This window comes from Passer montanus, unplaced genomic scaffold (assembly GCF_014805655.1).
Source record: "Passer montanus isolate IOZ18808 unplaced genomic scaffold, ASM1480565v1 scaffold10, whole genome shotgun sequence".
Lineage (NCBI taxonomy): Eukaryota > Metazoa > Chordata > Aves > Passeriformes > Passeridae > Passer > Passer montanus.
Window position 1 is genome coordinate 25,382,014 of NW_024356505.1, and position 19,650 is coordinate 25,401,663.

Here is a 19,650-nt window from a genome sequence, read left to right on the forward strand (position 1 = left end):
ACAGAAGTAAAAAACCACATTTATTCAATCTTTTCCCATAATATGTCTATCCAAATACCTAAGTTCCTTGTAACTTGTGTATACTAACAGCAATGCAGTTCCCTAATTTTACTTTGGTATGGTGGGAGTGCACATAAACAGTGTCAAATGTAACATGCATTAAAAAACTCCAGGTTTTATCTGTAAATTCTGAAATGTCTTTATAGGAGTTGAGTCGTTCCAGTCCAGTTCATCAGTTAAAAACTGTGAAAACATGCCCTTCCTGCACCTCTCTCCCCAGAGCTGCACATCCACAGTACCAGCTCGTCTGCCTTTTGGGAGAAAACAAAGGCAATATTCAATACTCCATGTATAGGGCAGTCCAGTTCAACATTTTCTGGATAATTTCATTGCTTTGACAAGTTTTAAGATTGATGCAGTATTTTATCTTCTGTTTCTGCAGTATCTCTGCCAGTTTTCAAAGGGTTTATTTCTTTTCTCCCAAACAAAGAATGTCTTTCTATCATTCATATCTCAAATGGGCTTAATTTGTATTTTTATGCCTCTGATTTCTGATGGTTTTAATACAGCTGTTCTTTGACTCTAAACACATTTCTACAACAATTACTCCATAATCTATGATTTTTTTTTTTTTTTGGTCTCACATCAAGTCTAACAAGACAGATTTTGTGCCAGAGCTTAAAAACAATCTCTGCTCTAATTTCCTCCCATTAGTGTGCTAGAAACATGATGTTTTTCTCCAGCATATATCCTGATCTAGGATTTTAGCTGATTTTGGCTGAAGCTAAAATGATAATTTCTCCAGAAAATAAAAAAATTAAAAAGCTTAAGGCATTTAGATCCATTGTGATTTCAGTGACAAATTTAATCTTCATTAGACAAGACAGAAAATACTTTGCCAAGAAAGAGACTGGAAGAAATAAGCAATGGCCTTTCAGTAATAAAATAGTACATAGCTATTACCTAGTGCTTTTCATCAGTAACACAGACCATGGTTAAGAGAGAAAGTTAGTTTCATTATCTGCATCTTACAGATTGCAAAAGAGAGGCATTCAGTGAGCTATTATGAAAAAATACTAAAAAATATAAGTAAAATGCTCTTTCAAAGCATACATTTAGTTTCTTTAAGAGAATCCATCTCTACACTATATATATTACTGTGATTACTTAGGTTTCTCTTATGCTTCGTCACAATTTGAAAAGTTCTGACTTCTTTAGTGACGGCTCTTACAGGACCATATCTGTGGTACTGCACTGGGCCAGATTGGATCCCTTATTATTTAGAATCCCTACTATGTTGTCAGAAGTCCTTAAAACACTTACTTCATGCATGTGAGTGAAAATAGAAGGAAATAGGTCTTCTTTTTTAGAGTTTTTTCAATTATTTTTGGAACAAAATATGCAGAAATTAGGAAACTCGTTAAATATAGAGAGAAATTTAAGTTGAACAGCAATTTCAAGTTGAGGGTGAAGAGACCTTGAAATAAGCTTCAAAAAAATTTTTAATTAAATACCATTTTAATTTCTTGACCATCTCATCTCCACAAAAAAAAAAAAAAAAAAAAAAAAAAAAAAAAGCATCACAAAAAAACATAAGCATAATTCAGTGAGTGTATCTATAAAGGCATGAAAATCAGGGAAAGATATCCTAAGAGTTCTAAAGTACTACCATTTAATGTATTTTTCAATCATTGCTAGCCTAAGCATGTAACCATACCATATAAGCCCAGTGAGACCACCTTTACTTCTCCTGACCCTTGAAGCAACTCTGTGTTTGAACATGACAATTTACTTATTTTATTTTTTGCAGGAAATTTCATGAAAAACATCTTGACACCACAGTGTAGTGAGTTCTGGCACTAAGCCTTTACTGTTTATTACATGAATTCATTAATTCTACAAATGATCAATCTGTTTACTTGTAGCTGGATTAATCTTTCTTAATCCTGAATCATTGTTTGTCTAGGAAGACTTTGTGTGCAGAAAATGAAAGAAGATATTAGTTTCCTTGTTTGATCCATAATGAAAGTGAAGGGGTTTAGATTTACGGCTCCGATGGAAATCAATTTGTGATCTTGAGCTGAAAAGAAGTCCAAGTTATGTCTCCATAAACTGCTGTAAATTTTAATTTTCCCGTCTTCAAAAAATTGTCTTTGCCGCTCTACTGGAAGAAAAATAATTCAGTTTTTTTTCTTCAGCTTTTATAACATTAGATTATTATTACATTCTCTGCTACACATTTCTGGCTTGTTCATTTTCCAGTTTTCCAAATCCTGAGTTCTGTGAAACATCTACTACTGCAAACCACTTCCTTTCCCCTCCTGTGATGGGGACAGAGGGGACTGAGGATGCAGGGAGAGAAATGTGTCATATTTAAATCATGCTGGGGTTGCATTGCATGATCTGCCTTTCTTTGAAGTGTCCAGGACATGTTGAGTTCTCAGAAGTGTCACTCTGTATGTTAGGCTGTATTTTGGCCCACTGCCACAAACTCATTAATAAGTCTGTTTGGAGATAGTAAGAGGATTAGGAGTTTGCCCTTGTTTGCGACAAACTTACCGAGGGTGGTTTCAGTCTGTTGGGCACCACTGACTAGGAAAGAGAGGAAATCCTTCATCTGTGTGCCATCAGTGTCTGCTGTACCTGATGAGGCATTATGCCATTGTCCATCTTTTTTCTTTTATTTCCAGTGTGCCAGGTTGCTCAGACTTTACCCTGTGCCCCTGAGGTGGCGTTGCCTGTACCTGTACGTATGGGCAGCTCCACTGCTTTGGTGTGTGAGCCCTGCTGTCCAGCTGCATCTCTTTGCTTCAGCTACCCAATCCTGCCTGGCTGCCTTTGGGGTGAATGATTGATCCTTGTGCCTGATTCAAAGTCAGTCTGACAGGGCTACCCAGGGAGCCAATTACCCTCTGGTGCTGCTGCAGCAGCAGTGAGTGACAGGCCTGTGGTGTCTTGGCCAGAGCAGTGTCCCTGCAATCACTGCTCTTTTCCTCTGCACTCTGCTGTGCAGAGACACTGTGTGTGCTGTCTGTGCTAATCCATTTTTTGAGCAATGGGCTTCCTTCTGCCTTAGCCTTTGGCTTTTCCTCAGGCTAAAACCAAAGATAACCCTTCTACCAAAGTTGCATTTGGCACTATCTGCTCAGAAGATCATAATTAGCCAAGCTAGCACAGGGTCTTACATCCCAGTTATTTGCTGTCTTCTTTCTCAACAAGTCATGCAAAATGAGTTCCAGACATATGCTGCAGGTCAAAGTGTGAATACCTAGTTCATTTTTTGTATGCTTTTCTCTCACATCCTTGGGTTCTTCTAGTGCCTAGGTTTGTTAGATCTTTCAGGAAAAAGAAAGATGCCTTCAAGTTGGAACAGTGAAGTGGATGCATTGGAGACAGCTCTAATGCTACTGTCCAATACCAGAAATCATACTGTAATCCAGTTACTGGCCAGGAAAAAAACCAAAAACTTCTTTACAATGTGTTTAAATAAGGTACAGTTGGTATTAGTATTCTCTGGCAAACCTTTGAATCGAGTTTGGAAAAGCAAGAATTTGCATATAAATAGAATATTATAGAAAGATCTCCATTTCTCTTGGCAGGGCATTTTTTTGTTGAATTCTTTACTTTTTACTGCTTTTTAAATAAATAATTCTGTACTTTAGCAAGGGTTTGTGCTATAGGGAAGTTTGAACAGAAAATACATAAACTACATGTGAATTAACATTTTGACATTATTGCTACAAGTTAATCAGAAAACACCAAAATATTTAAAATGTCTTAACGACTTCCTGTTCTATGCTGTAGTTGATCATGCCCAAGAAAATAAAATTATTAAAAGTGTGAGTTGTGCTCCAGCTACAGAAGAACATTACAGATATACTTCCTTTTGGAAGCTTAGTATGTGCTAAATATTCATCTATGTACAGCTGGGGGTCTGCACTACTGGTAATTATTACAAGTGCTACTGGAGAGGTGGATATTGAACATATTAGTAGAGGGTGCAAAGATTAAGTGAATAGTACTCAAATTGTATTTGCCATGGTTGGGCATCTAAGTCTATTAGAGCTTCTTTTCTTTTTCTTTTTCTTTTATTTTGTAAGGAAAAACTAAACCAGAATCAATTCCAACTTCATTATCTTTCTTTTCAAGGTGATTTTGTCTTCCTGTCTCCAAAAGTGGAGAGCTGAAATAAAGGATTACACTCCACATTGTTAGCTTTATAATAATTGTGTTTTTATCATTCCAAAAATAATACAAAAAGGGTCTGCAAGTGTGGGATGCAGACATGCATAAGATTTGTAAGTGCATAAGCACCTAGTAGGTGTGAAATGTTTTATGCCTTCCTCTTGTTACGATCAGCCTTCCCTAGACCCTTCTTCTAACTCAGTTGTGAAAGCAACTTAAATTCTTCTAGAATATGTCTGAAAAAAAAATTAACCACTTTTTTTTTCCATTTTAAATCATCTTTTTACTAAAATAGCTTCAAAATCTTGATACTAGCTAGGTTTTTGGCGATCACTGGTATTACTGTGCACCAACAAAAATCTCTCCCTCCTCTTACTATCCAGGATCTTCAAGACTGCAAGCCTTCTTTGAGACATAAGTTGTATTTTTTTGGTTCTGCATGTATCCAGTTAGCAATAAATGTAAATCTTGGTCCCCAGGAGAAACTGACAAAAGGAATAGCAAAACAAATTTATAAGAAATTATAAAGCCAAAATCAGATTGCTTGTAAATTCAGTGTGCAAATTACTGTGCTTATATTGCTGGAGAATACGAGTGAAGCTGGAATTTAGCAATATTTCCTCAGTGTTGATGTAGGCTAATCAAACTAACAGCATTGTTACCAGTGGACCCAGATCTTGACTTTACTTATACAAACCTGTATGATTACATAAATAATTACAAAGTGAAAGTAAATCAGTCAATTAAAACAAACAATGAAAATTCTGAAAAAACCAAACCAAAAAACAAAACACCCCAATACACTGCAAAACCTCAGCCAGCATGCAGTTGCATTTGTGACAAAGATAAAGTTCTGGAAGTGTGGTAATATTCTCTTTGGGACCACTTGTAATGGTGAAAAATAATTATTGAATAGAAAGCAGTTGTGAAGGGGAAGATCTGAGTTCATATGGTTGATAAAATGGATGTGGAAGGAAATTACCAGTTATGTTATTTCCCTGCCATAATACCTATTATTGATACTGATTCTGTATTAGACATGAGTCTTATTTGCTACTTATTATGTAATTGCAAGGAAAACGTACCTTGAGCTAGTGTTATTATTTTAGACATTATTTTTTTGTTCTGAGCAAACAATTCAACAGCAGTACAGTGATCATCGTCTTCCATCATTCAGAGTTTATCATCGTTGACCTTTGATTCTCTTTGCAGGCCTCATAAATTCTCAACCCTAGTTGGGAAAAATAGGATCATGCTATGCATTATTTTACCACATATTACTACACTTCTGTTAGTCTCAGACAAGCTTTAAAAAGAAACTATGAGGATCTGGTCTTTTGTTGTTTGACCCAAATCATGACCCAAACTGACACAGCTATTTGTGTGCTAATTATCAGTGTGGGATAGATTTTACAAATCGTGTTATTTTAAAATTTATTAAGAAATGTATCATTGTCAAGGACATACTGAAAGTCTAGCTTATCTATCTTTCCTAAATTAAGGTCAGAAAGATGGAATTGGTCCTAGGCCTATGAATCAGGTACAGATGAAAAAGAAAGTCTCTATTTTGAGACTTGTTGAGGTGTTCATAGGCAGAGTTAATTTAAACTAGAAATTTTCCTTTCTTTGTGACATATGTCTGATTTCTGCTGTGATAATTGTCATTTAATACATAAGCCCTGTACCTGGAGAATCCTTTAAAGGCACATTTATGTTTGGAAAGAGTCTATAACTTCATGGGACTATTATTCATATCTTTCATCAACACTTTTGGTTTCTCACCCTTACTGAAAGGGTCATAACAGAAATAAAGACTCATAAGACAGACTATAGAAAGTTACTTAAGCTAAAATAATAGCATGGGATTTTCTGTCCCTTGATGAAAAAAATTGTGTATTTGATACTTGATTTTGCTGGCATTTGGGCTGTGGCATATTTAGAAAGTTGATCATGTATCTCACAAGCAATCTTCTGAATGCAGGTTTTAGTATGAGTATTTCTAGTCTTTCAAAAAAAATCTTGCTGATTATGGTGCATTTATGAAATTAGTCAAATTGCAGAGTTGGCTTAAATGTGCGCAATCAGGAAATAACACACACATTTCAGAAATGCAATTCTGAAATTCTGATGTGCTGAAACACTCCACAAAACTTTGTTTGAACTTTTGGAAAAGGGTGGGAAAAACCCAAAACTAGTTGAATTTATGGAAGAAGATTAATGTATTTGCCTTTTTTTTTTCTTTTTTTTTTTTTTCCCCAAAGAAGGTTTCTTTCTCCTTTGGTTCCATTGCCACCCATTAAAAAAAAAAATTTGTTGTTTCTTCCTTATAAATAAAGCTTTATGCAGACCAGATTTCCTTGCAAAATCAGAGCTGTCTTAGTTGTCAGGTTCAGCTGTTGCATTTTGGGCCTGCTTGGTTAGAATTTCTCCCTTTTTTTTGGGGGGCCAGGTTCAGCAAAGCAGAGAACCCATGTCCCCACCACATTTGGGTGTCTTCTTCCCTTTCAGCAAATCTTTGTTGTATAGCCCAGCATTTCTGATCTGTAAGAGCCAAGTTTTTAGAGCCAAGTTTTGCAAGTTGAACAAGTTGCTACGCATCTGTGCCTGCCAATATTGTGATTTTATTATAAATCAGACATTACAGCATTTGGCTTCTTTTCAATTGATGTGAATGACATGTTCTCCTTCAGTGTTAATTAAAGCAAGAGCTCCAAGACCTAAAAGATAAGACTATAATACTTCAGTACATTTCCTCTAAAATGTATTTTATGTGACTTTGTTTTTTTAGCTACACAGAGATTTCAACCAGAAACATTAAAGAATTCTAACTTGTAAAGGGTTGGAATTTTAGGTCTCTGAATGCTTTTTCTTATGGGATACCTCCTTTTAGAACTCAAGGATAGTCTATTTATCCATTATCTGAAAATTTATATAAATTTTATTTGCATAAAAGTAAAACATCCAGTTCAGCTTATTTCAAAAATGTTTGTCATTTTCTCAGCATTAGAGATCTGCTGAGATAAACAAAGAGAATATTCTGGAGCAGATCTGGTCCAGCAAAGCTCATCACCCCTCTCTATCCCCAGTATTTTAAGGAAAAGGTTCAATGAAGGAGGAATCACACAGTATGTTTCTTTATTTATTCCTTGAAATCACATCCAGATTTTATCTCACATTGTAGCCAAGTATCCTCACACTGCCAGTCCAGGACAGTAAACTAGTCTATTTAAAACAGTGTTTTACAGATTTTACAGTGAAAAAATCTCCAACGATTAGTTTTAAACTGAATAGTTATCACTTCCTGCATTTAATTCTTGCTACTATTCAATTTAGAAGGATATCATGCATTCTGAATAGAGTTCTAAAGAGTAATAGATTCTAAAGCTTCCTTAAGTTAGTATAGCTTGTACCTGTAAAAAAAAAGTTTATCAGTGTAATGGCAGAAAGAGTCTTTTTTAGAACATTTTTATGTTTCAAAGAGAAAAATCATGTAATTAAAAATTTACGAGGGGGTAAAAATTGTGTAGTTATGACATGGAAAATCTCTGTAATGGGAATGGGCAAGCCAAATTTTGCAGATACCATGATGCAATTATACCATAAAAGAAAATATGGAGAAAATTGTGTAGAATTTCCAAGCCAGTGGAAATACCCCAATACACTTCTTTCCTTCTCACCATCATTATATATATATATCATAATTTTAAAAAACAGTTTATGTTACAAACACCTTAAAGGTTAGAAACTTCATTCATTTCTATTCAGGATGTGGGAGAACGAGGTGTAATTGATTTTCTCTACAAATTAGTCTCAACTTGAGGTGAATGGGATTTAAAACCCTCCCTAAATTTCACATATTCTGTTTGCTAATTTAGGTGATTGCCTCAACTCGTCAAGCATGTATGATAGCCATGAAAAGAGTAGCCTGGAGTGGGACGGCAAAATGGGGGTGAAATGCTATTTTTGGCTTACTCTGAGTGTGGGTTTTGAGCCACCAAGACCAGGCAGGAAAGGTGTGTTAGAGGTAATAATCTATAAAGCCAAATTAATAATTAATAATTAATAAAGATAGATTTTATTTCATGACCAAGATACGATCTCCAATAGCCACAATCAAAGGGACAGCGCTGAGCCCGGGATCGATGCTGGGTGAACACTGATCCAACCTCTATCACACTGGATCCCCTCTGTTCACCAAGGATGTCTGGTCCGGGCAGTTTTTGTACAGTTTGACAGCCTGGGGCAGAGTCACTCCTTTTCTTTTCATAGTTTCACATATTCATGTTGTCTTCTTTCTCTGCCTTGGGCTGGACAAAGCAGTTCCTGGCAAGAGGTGAATGCTGATGTTGGGTTACGGGAACCTGGCCTTGGGGTGCAAGTTCCTAACGACCCTTGCTAGCTCAGTCGTAGATAATTATCGAGTATTTATCACTTGGGTGTTTCCTGGACTCTTCCTGAGTAAGAGCCCATCTCCTCTGGAGCCACATCTTTTGGGTTGTCAATTAGACCTCTCTCCACTGCCATCTGTGGTTTTGCAATCGCGTGAGGCAGCCTCCCAGCTCCGGTGTGTGAACTTAAAATCCTTTAAGAATATTTCTTTCGAACATCATGACTTATATCTCATACATTTCTTGTATATTCCACATAAGCATGAACTATTCTTAATTACGTATTACAGGTGCTTCAGAGGAAGGGAAAGGGGTCGTGCAGATGTAGCTGAGGTGCTGTGGCCTGGGCGCCCTGTTTGTAGGTGTGTGATGCTCCCAGGGCTTGCAGAAGGCACCGTGGTATCCCCAGCCTTGGTGGGGATGCCCCAGCCTTGGTGGCAGCAGGGGACAAACACTGTCTCCCTGGAGCCAGCCCCGGACACTGCGGCCATGGGCAGGGAGCCCTGCCTGCCCACGGCTCTGAGCAGTTTGCCATGTCCCACAGCTTCCTGATCCCCATAACAGCACGGTGAAGGCTGCAAGCTGAAGCAGGGAGGGCTGCTTTGAATAAATTGTGATAAGGAATGTGGAGGAATAAGTTAGTTCACCTGCTGAGCTGTCCCTCTGCATCAGGCTGCTGACTGTCTGATAAAATAGGGAGCACAGTAGCAATTTGATGAAGTCAATGTTCTAAGGCTTTTAAGAAATGCAAGGAAACAGGCTTCAAAAAGCCACCTATTAAAAGGAAATAAGTCTGATTTCTTGGGGTCTGAGGAAAGATATGGCCTGAGATTGCTTGTTTTGCATATCAATGAAATTCTGATTTGTCTAGCTGACCAAGGACCTTCATCACACATAATTTCAGCTTAGTTGAAAACTGATCAAATAACTTACGAAATAAGTTTAATAGATTCGGGAGAGTTTGATAGAAAAATGGAACCACATAGAGCCTAAAGTGTATTAGATACTATTTCTGTGTTGTAAGACTTTCTGGTCTGCCAAGAACAATGTCTGACACATGTTTTTACACCCATGGCTCCTACACCCGTAGCTGCTGTGATGCAGGAAAACCTCACTTTTTTAAACCTTTGATAGCTAATTTTCTATTTGTTCATCTCTTCTGCACTTTGACAACATGTGTGTTGCTTATTAAGGATCTTGGAAGTGGTACCATCTTTTGTTCAGAAGGTTCTGTTAAAAAAAGCAATGGAAGTATTTCTGCACATAATTGTTTAGTGGTCTATCCTTTCAGCATTTTCCTTTACCACTCCTTTTGAGAGGTCTGTTTTTTTCTCTTTTTTGGACCAAATCACCTTCTTCCTGGCCCATCAAAAGCACAGAGCACCCCTCTACTTCTCCTTTTAGACACAAAGGCAATATGAAAGGCATATCTGATTTTTAGTGCAAACTTATGCAAACTTACTTCACTCTCTCTTAATGGTGGTAACAAAAATAAATTAACAGAAAAATACTTTAATAGGGTTTTGTATTGGGCAAAATGAAAACTTCTGAAGAGTTAATGGTTTTGTCTGCTGATAGTTTTATAGGTTTGTTTTGCTGATAGTTTTACTAGTATGAAAAAGTTGCAAATGAGCATGAAAATGTCCAAAAGTAATATGTTAAACACACCACCCAACTGCTCACCCCTTGCAGAAGATATAGTGGGTGTCTGCAGACTTCACACATCATTCATGTTTATCACGTATACAGCAAGACAGCTTTATTTATGAACTGGAACAGCTGTTTATGAGAATTTCACATCTTTCATAATATTTATTTGCCTTTCACCATGGCTTCCAAGCTCTTTTGACGTAAAATCCGTAGGAAAACCTGAGTCTGTACAAGAGTTTCTCTGTCTCTTCTACATTTGTTTTCTTAGGTGATTAAAATATTTTTTTAGACTTATTCTATTTTGAAAAGTGTCAGCTATGGGTAAACATGTATTAAAGTTAAAAATGTTACAGGAAAAGCTTTTCCCAGACAGAAAACATGCAGAGAAATAAACAGTTAGGATGTTTAGATGAGTCTACAAAACTTAGTCCAAAATACCTGAATTTTGTAAAAGTATAATAGTTATTTTAAACACTTACATTGCCATGAAATCTTTATCAGGGATACAAATGGCTATTTTATGGAGTGTTCAAAAGCTTTATACAATTATTTTCAATTTCAATTATGATTTATTTTAATTTATAATTTATAATTTATTTTCAATTATGATTAGCAAACCAGTGTTCTGTTCACTTACTACATTGTCTTGCTTTGCCTTTCTTTTCTTGTCAAACAGGTGTGTTTTATGAAGTTGTTCAGAGCTTCCCTCGAGTGGAGGAAAATGTGGAGGTGGATTCATTTGTAAGTAGCCACAGGTGGAGAAGGCACTCAGAGTCCCTCAAATCAGTGGACACCAACAGAGCAAGCATGGGGCAGGATTCCTTGGAGCCAGGGGGTTTCACAGACCTGCTGCTTGAAGAGGGACATGACAATACTACACAGATTGAGGTAGCTATTAATTTCATCTAATTCATTTTTTTGTCTTTGACTGGGGATATGTGAAAAATTAGGACATTTCCTTCAGGGTATTCAAACACTTATGGAGAGGAGAACCTCTGCTCTTTGTATTTGTGAACCTATCAGGACATGGAAGCTGGAGTTTCCTCTTGTCCTGAGGCTGCAGCCTGTCCTTTATGACTTTTGAAGATAGTCGCTTGAGGATGGTTCCTTTTTTGCTGGAAAACAGTTAAGGGAAGTCCCATGTTTTAGCAGTTCTTGCTGGAAAACTAGAAAAGGAAGTAGTATAAAAACAGAATAAAATTGAAATTTTTTTGAAGTTGCTGTAAACATCTCAATTTGCAAGACCTTGCCTGATTTTTCTGGAGTGTGATATCCAGGCACAAAGGGGAAAAGACCCTAAAGAAATGAGAAATTGGAAGAAAATTCAGGTTGGTGATTGAAGAAAATTGCATACTATTTGATTTTTGGTCTTCCAAAGAATAAGATGGATCGAGTCCATCTCTGTGAAGCCTAGGGACATTTTCCCTCTGTTTTATAGTGTCATTCAACATCTAATTTCTTGTTTAGCTGCCAGATAGCTCTCTGTCCTGTTTTCTTTGGTTCTTTTGTTGTTGTGGTGGTGGTGGTTTTTTAAATATTGAATTTGGGGGTTTCCTGTTAATAAAATCTACATCCTGTTTTTCAATAAAATGCAGCTTGGAATAAACTACATTTAACATCTTCAGTCCTTATAATCTGCTTCCAAAACAACAGTGTTAGGATTTTTTTCAGTTCCAAGCTCACTCTCAGAGAAAAAAAAAATGCAGATTTCAGATTTTGGGTTGTTATTTACACAATAAAAAAACACAATGCAATATAAAACCCATCTGTAGAGACAATGAAATCTCAACTGCATGAGCAAAAAAATAGTGCTTTCAAAGAGGTGTTTTGTGCTTGTTTTTTAAGGTTCCCGGTTTGCACAGCAGTAATTACATTTCCTCTTGTACTAACATGAAAGTCACTGGTTGGTAAATTGTAGTTTTGAATTTCATGTTGATGTTTTTACTTCCTTTTTTGCCTCATGTAATCCCCATCGGCCCATATTTGTAGCAATTATTTTGGGCTACAACACAGATCAGTCTTACTTCTAGTTATTTTAGCAGGTAAAGTGCAAGCTGTGTCAGGTACAGGGAATTTCAGTAGCTGATCTTTCCATGGCTTACCCTGTATATCCCTGTGCAGTGTTTCTATTCAGTTGGGTTCCAAGCTCTTATGAAGCAAAATGGTCAGATGTCCCCCTCTAACACTTATGTATAGCAAGACCTGGGGAAAAAGATGAATGCTTGCAAATGGATGTACATAGAATGGTATTTTTCCAGGAACAACTTTCCTGGCAGATTAATGTCTTTACAGTGTCTTAACCTGAAAAGTTTATTGAATTCAGGTTTTGTGTTTTGTTGCAAACCTCTTTTTTCCTAAGGTCTTTTCAGCACAATAAGATAACGGAGTTGTGGTTTTACACATTATCGGATTCTGTTGAAAAATCCCCACTACAACACACGGGCATCTCACAAAAAACCCCTTGATGCCTGGCCTTATAGACGAGGTAGAGTATACAACAGAAATCCACAGAGGAAGAATCCATATGTTGCAGTCTTCTGCAGTTTGGCAGCTTAGCAGCAGTGCTGGAGAGCTTATTGATTATTTTAAATCCTTGCTCTGTGCACATTGCAGTGTTTGCTAAAGAAAATCCAGAGAATAAGCATTAACTGCCACTTACATTTAGTGATGCTACAGGATGATGACATCCCTCCTTTACAGATACTTTTTCTCTAAAGTGTTTTGTAGGCTTACCATGCAAATGCAGACTTCTTTTATATGAAGACTGACAGTGATGAACAAGTTTTCACTTGATAGTATTCGCTGTCCTTTATAATGATGAGTTGATTTTCTCTCCAGCTTTATAAACCCAAACCCTTTCTCTCTCACTTCTATCCATTCTTTTTTTTTTTTTTGGCAGAAAAAACAACAACAGAACCAAAACAAAATAAATAAAACAAACAAAACCCACAAAAACAGCCAAGGAAGAAAGGCAGTAGGCAGAAATTTCTGGACACTATTTAAAATTAAATATTACTTGAGTTATCAATCCATATAGTCATAAGGTAAAAAGTGATAAAATCAAACCTGTGTGGAGTGCAGCTTAGTTCCTTAATTGCTGTTTATTTTAAGATAACAACACTTTTGATTAATATTTTCCCATTGGAGTTACTGGAATTGTTCTGTAACTTCACTGGATCCCCCATCAGCCCTGATGTGGAGGTTATTTTAACATCAGCTGAGTGAGTGCATGAAGTGCAGATCTTCTAAAGCTCTTCATGCAAGTGCACTGTAGAGTGGTTCATCACACCTTTCCAGTAGTCAGGGTGGACCTTCTCCTATGCATGGGGAAGATGATAATGGTGAGATTCTCTTTAGGGTGCAACCTCTCTGGTCCAAAAAATGGAGCAGTGTAGACACCAGGGAGCCCAGGTGTCTCTTCACATCTCTGTTTTGTCTCCTGCATTTGTTTGGCACTGTGATTCAGGAAAGGACTCGTACAAAATGGTATACACATTCATGTGACTTTTTTAAGGTAAACTGTTCTCTTGAACTGGTCTTGAACTAAATTGCAGAGACTAGAAGAAGCAGTGGTTACAACCATTTGATGTGCTGGGCTTTCAGAAAAGAGCAGAGCCTGGGGAAGGAGTAGAAAAGACCTCCAAGTCCCATTGTGTTGCTAGAGAAGAGGAATGTTGTGGTGGCACAAACCCACAAGGATGGATGTTGCCGAAAGAAAAGGACATAAACAAGTTTTTGCTGCATGCCAGACAGGAACCCTGATAGCGAACTATAAGTTATAGGGTAAAATTAATATATAACTCTCTTAAAATGGTACTACTATCTTGAAAGTACTCCTCCTATTTTAGAAGGATTATTATGGCGTGCCAATTAGAGACTGTAATGTTGCAAATCCAAAAGGCCTCCCAAGATGGAGGTTAGTCCCATTTGCTTTATTTGCAATTGGTATTCTAGAGCTCAAAGGCCGAGGAGGGTCGTATTCTATGAGACTTATTACGTTTTCATTCCCATTATATCAAACAGCTAAAGAGGGAAAGCTCTGAAGAGGGATAAAATAGTGGCATAAGAATGAGATCTTATACAATGAGTGCAAATGTTAGTCTGAGAGAAATCCCCAAAGCAGGTAGCCTTGGACAGGTAAAGCAAGATGCTGTCAGCCATCTAAACCAACTGTAAGGGGCAGCCCCAAAATACAGGGTTCTGGTGATGCACTGCAACAAGTTGTCTGTCTTCTTGGCTTCATGGCAAATGAGAATTTCAGAAGGTCTCCATTGAAGACAGAAGCATCTATGGCTAAGCCATATTTCTTCTCAAGAGTCACAAAGCCAAATATTAAAGCCTGCCTGGAATAACTTTGGGACAGTCAGAATTCTTCTTTCTAGAAAGTTTGTTTCTCAAATTTCTGGGATTTCACAATATCATGATTTAAAGCCTAGCTTTCCTTTTTCTCCTGTTTTGAGGGTCAAGGTTGTTTTGGGTTTTTGCTTGTTTAATATATGGCTTTTTTTTATTGGGCTCAAGACATTTAGAAGTGCCTTTTACTTATGGTAAATAAAGCTTCGGAAATGCAGTGTGTCAGGTGGAATTTGTTGCTGCAAACACTGTAAGTCCTTGTAAAAGCAGTGAGTGTGAAAATACATCTCCCTGAATATGCGTAGTTTGGCATGTCTGCTTTCAAGCAAGGAGAAAAATAAGATGAATATACTATGTTTCTGCATATATTCTTGTAAAATAAAACTATGCTCCATAATCACTCATTTTTATTAAGTAGATTAGTATTAATACTGTTAAAATAAACTCAGCTTCATGGTGGTGATGTGACCAGTTGTTCTATTAATTCTCAAAGGCCTGTGGCTATACAGATAATGAAAGTGGCTATCAGAGGTTCTTGCTGCCTGTTTCTTTTTTGCATTACTGAGGAAGAAGCTGATCTCTGAAATTAATCTCCTCTGGATGCTGCTTCCCCAGTATTCATCACTGAAGGATCCACAAATGCATTCCTTTTTTGTCGTAGTGCTTGCTAATGCAGGTCTGGCTACTGAGAACTGGAAAAGGTTTAGTAATTCAATAATATACAACTAATGCATTAATACACAATTGTGCATTGCACAAATGTTGCATGACAATTTTTCCATAATTTAAAATGTGCATAATTTTTCAAGTGGTTTCCTATGATTTTTGGCTATGTGTAGCTCCATTCAGAACAGAATCTCCCTCTATATGTATAGCTTTCGTCTCTTTATCACAGATCTTTCTTGTGATTGCAGTCACACCAGTGCTGGGTAAAACAGTGGCAAGAAAAATACAGAGAAATTGAACTGGAGAAGTGTCTGATATATAGCTTGCACTAGCATGAGCAGAAGGTGAAAAACTTTGCAGAATAACTTTAGATCATGTGAATTACTTTCAAGTTTGTTGCCACTGTATAGAGATACTACATCAAAACAATAGTCTTTCACAAACTTCAAATACCAAAAATAAATCCAGCAATAAAATAATAGATTAAATCATAGTCAAGCTTGGGCTGAGTGCAGTAAAGTTTTATTGCTTTGCACCAGCAAAAATGTGAGGAAAAACATAATTTTTCATATAAAGTCTTAGAACAGAATGAATGATTGCTGCTGTATGACAGAAGATTCAGTTCTGAGCAAAGACCAACACGCTAAATCAAACCAAACTCAGCTGTATCTCATTTTCTCCACCCCACCTAACATACTACTTGCAAGCATAGAAAATTGAGGCTATTTCAGTGCAATTTTTTTTCTGTGTTGAAGTAATTAATTTGTTCCTGTGAATGTCACTGATATCTCCTACTGTGTATTGCTTTTAACTAAAATAGGATTGTTGCCAGCTGGTCACCCTTTGTTTTTTTGTCCTTTTTTTACTTTCTCTAGATGTTGTTTGAAATGTAAATTTTAGCAGCACCTGTAGTTTATACCTGAAAAGCATCTTGCCCCTATTGAAACAACACTTGTGGGTTTCCTACTGATAAAAAAAAAAAAAGTCTTTTGCTGGATTTTGCATTCTGATCCAGAGTTTCTGCCCAAAAGAGTGCTTCTCCTTTATCAGTCCCAGTCACTCATGGAAGTAAAGATGTCTGATTCTGACTGGCAAAAACAACAGAAGGGATTGAATTTTACAGCCCTTGGGATTTGAGAGCCATTACTCTCAGCTACTGACAGCAGTGTCAGCATACCCATTGCTGTGTCCCCACTGCAAGTCTGAGCAAGGAAGAAAATAAATGGTTGAGATTAAATTTCCCTCAGCTGGACAAAAGATAAGGCAATTTGTGATTACTTCTCTAATGCACTGTATTAAAAGTAGAAAGACTTGTCCATGTGAAAGAGAAGCCTTAAAACTAAAGAGTATTATGGTGTCATAGTGAGCTGTCAGTTTGGCCAAGCCTACCCCTGTTTTGTTCCTGCCTTTATTTTTTTTTTCTTCCCATCCCAATGCTTTAATGCCAGTTGCATTTGGAGGACTTAGAAATTGTTAATAACACTGTATTCTGAAACCCTAGTCCCTCCAAGTTACTTCTGTTCTTTTTCCTCACCCTAAGCTAAGAGAGTGTCCCCCTTTACTTCTAAACTTGTTTTCTGACTTGCAATTTTCAGAGCCTTTGATTGCCTGTGTAAACTTGTCTGCTTACTTACCTTTTAAATTTATGGTTCAAATATTTATCTTAAATAGCATTTGTATCTTCCTTCCCCTGTCAGTGATCCTCAATAGTGCAAGTTAATTCCATGGGCAAAATTTCTTGTACAGACGTCTAGTTTAATAATATCAGGGATGCTAGTCATTCCTCAACCACTAGGACACAATTCTTTCCTTAGTGCATAGTCACATTTTAATGCAGATTATGAAATATCAAAGTAGCGCATATTCAGTACAAAAGTTTAACCAGATTTTAGGTTTCATTTGAAGAATTTAACATATAAATGAGGAGGAATGAAGCTTTGCAAAACAAGAATTGGCTGTTTCTTTAGAGAACAAAAGAACAATACTTCTGTTATGAAATTTGTATTTACAAAAGTCAGTTTGGGGGGAAAAACTAAATAAAAATCTGAAGCAACAATCAGTATTATTTTTGATACCTACTTTGTGATGTGGCTTCATTTTAGGAATAGATTCTAGACTATATTATCAAGCTCAAATAATATTTAGCTCTTGACTGAAACAAGGGAAACATTAGATTTTGGTTAAGGTTAATTTAAAGTTCTAAGTCAAGAAATACACTTTAATTGATTTAATTACATGGCTGAAGTTTTTCAGGTCTATTTGCAAAATCGTTATCATAACGAAACTTATATTCACTCTTATTTCACTTTTAGGCATGTATAATTATTTCTTGTTCACAGTTAATAATTACTACATCATGTGATTTTTGGTTTTTGTGTGATTTCTGGTCTATGACTCATTCAAGAGAAGGAGGAAAAATCTGGGCTCTTCCAGTAGGCGTGCAAATATTTTTCACAATTTTTGCTCAAACTTCAGTTACCTAGTGTGTAGACCTGGAACTTCCAGGGCTAAAACAACTGTGACTAAAATACATGGTTTTACAGTTGAAGATGGCATTGGATCAGATTTTCAGCCATTTCAGGCCCTGTCTTGTGTTGCCCTTGGGCCACGTCAGTTGTACCTCTAACACAGATGTCTTGCAGCCTTTAAGCCAGCATAACTTAAGTCCAGAAGTCTCTGCTGGAATATGTGCTGTTCACATCCCTGGTGTTTCCTTAATGTCCTAGAGGATTAAACAAATGTCCCATATGATTCCTTTCTACTGCACATCACAAAACTGCAAAAGCTCTGAAGCTCATTGGCACTGAGTGTTGTGGATTGCAAAACTCAGAATGAGGCAAATTCTTGGAATACACAAATTTGTCACGGGTTATTAAACACAAAGGGAGTTTCTGAAGGGCAGATTACTGGACCCTAGGGAAAATGGGGAATTGCCATTGTTTGCTCTGGGTCCCCTCTGCTTACTGGGCATCACACAGACAGAATCATAGAATATCCTGAGTTGAAGGGGATCCACAAGGATCATCAAGTCCAATTCTCTTTCCCAGTCAGTTCCCAGTCATATGAAGATGTTTGATTTAAGAAAGTCCAGCTGTTCCTGTGGGTTTTTTTGGTATCCATTTACTAGATTAAGTTAAATATGTTATTGTTTTCATATTTGGGAGCTTGAAAGTTACAGTGGACACTAAGGATGTATTGGAGGATCGATCTTGGGATATGCTGAAACAGTGCCGCTGCACTGAAACCATTGTGAATATATCTTTTGTTTTCCATTTAGCATCATGTTTGGATGTCATATTTTTGTTGTAGAAGAGCTAAAGTTTTGTTAAATTATATAGCTGATATAGTAATTGAAGGCGAAGGTGTATAGAAATTTTGTGCTGTATTTCAATTTATGTTTTTTTGCAAAGGTTGTTATTGTTATTTTGAAATGCTTTTATTCTCAATTTTCAAGGGTTTATTTTAGAAAATTAGTATGTTACTTTGGATACAGATACTGTAATTTATTTTCACAAAACTCAAATATACATTTTTCAAACTGAGTCAAGGGAAAAATACTATGTTTCCTTTTCACATGATCTTAGGGAAGTTTTTGAACTTTCTCTTCATGTGACATCCCAATACAAACTGAAATATATACAAACTGGAAATTACTGCTAAATTTAGAATTTAATTGATATCTTTTTAATCATTATAAAGAAGAGCAAGAAAGTTCTGAAAAACAGCACAGATCATACATGAAATGTCCTAATTCTTTGCTATTGCTAAATTACACCAAAAAGTATGCCACCTGCAATTAGAAACTGAATCTGGAATAATCATTAATTTACTCACTATTTCCTGCAGAGTTTTTTACCAGTGGTGTCACACTTTCTAGGCAGCCAGCAGACTGAAATATCACTGTCTTATTTTTTTCCAGACTTTCTGTTTCAAAATGGTAAACTAGGCAAACGCCTCATATATCTTTTGCTTTTAAATATACTGATTGCTTACTAATATCAAGGTCATCTTAACACTTTTACTGGGTCTTGCTGCAATGTTCAGCTGGGCTTAATGCATTACCAATTCTTTAAAAACTGTTGTAGCAATAAGCCTGTTTGCGTTTCCAATATTCTCAAGCTAAACTCAAGTGATGGTTCTGCTAATAACTCTGGTGTAGCTGAAAAGAGAAAAAGCTGGAGGAAAGATTCATTCTCTATTTCCTTTAAGCTTGGGAGGAGAGGACAGGGAAGGAAAGGAATTAAAAACTAGCTTCCCCATCCTTAAATAAGAGAACACTGCTTTAATCCTGAGTTCATTTCCCCATGCTTGGCTACATTGGCACAAAAGGCATTTAATTTAACACATTGATGAGAATAGCAAGGAAGGAGACGGGAAATTCAGAATTTAATAGCATCTGCCTTTGAAT

The 19,650-nt window shown here is 36.7% G+C and overlaps 1 protein-coding gene across 1 annotated transcript in view; it reads left to right on the plus strand.

The window, feature by feature from the left end:
* Positions 1-19,650, plus strand: part of PLXDC2 (plexin domain containing 2) — a 251,777-nt gene that overhangs the window by 103,356 nt on the left and 128,771 nt on the right. The window contains exon 2 of the mRNA XM_039709905.1: positions 10,900-11,111. Within this exon, the coding sequence (XP_039565839.1) occupies positions 10,900-11,111 (212 nt within the window). The remainder of the gene's footprint in view (positions 1-10,899; positions 11,112-19,650) is intronic.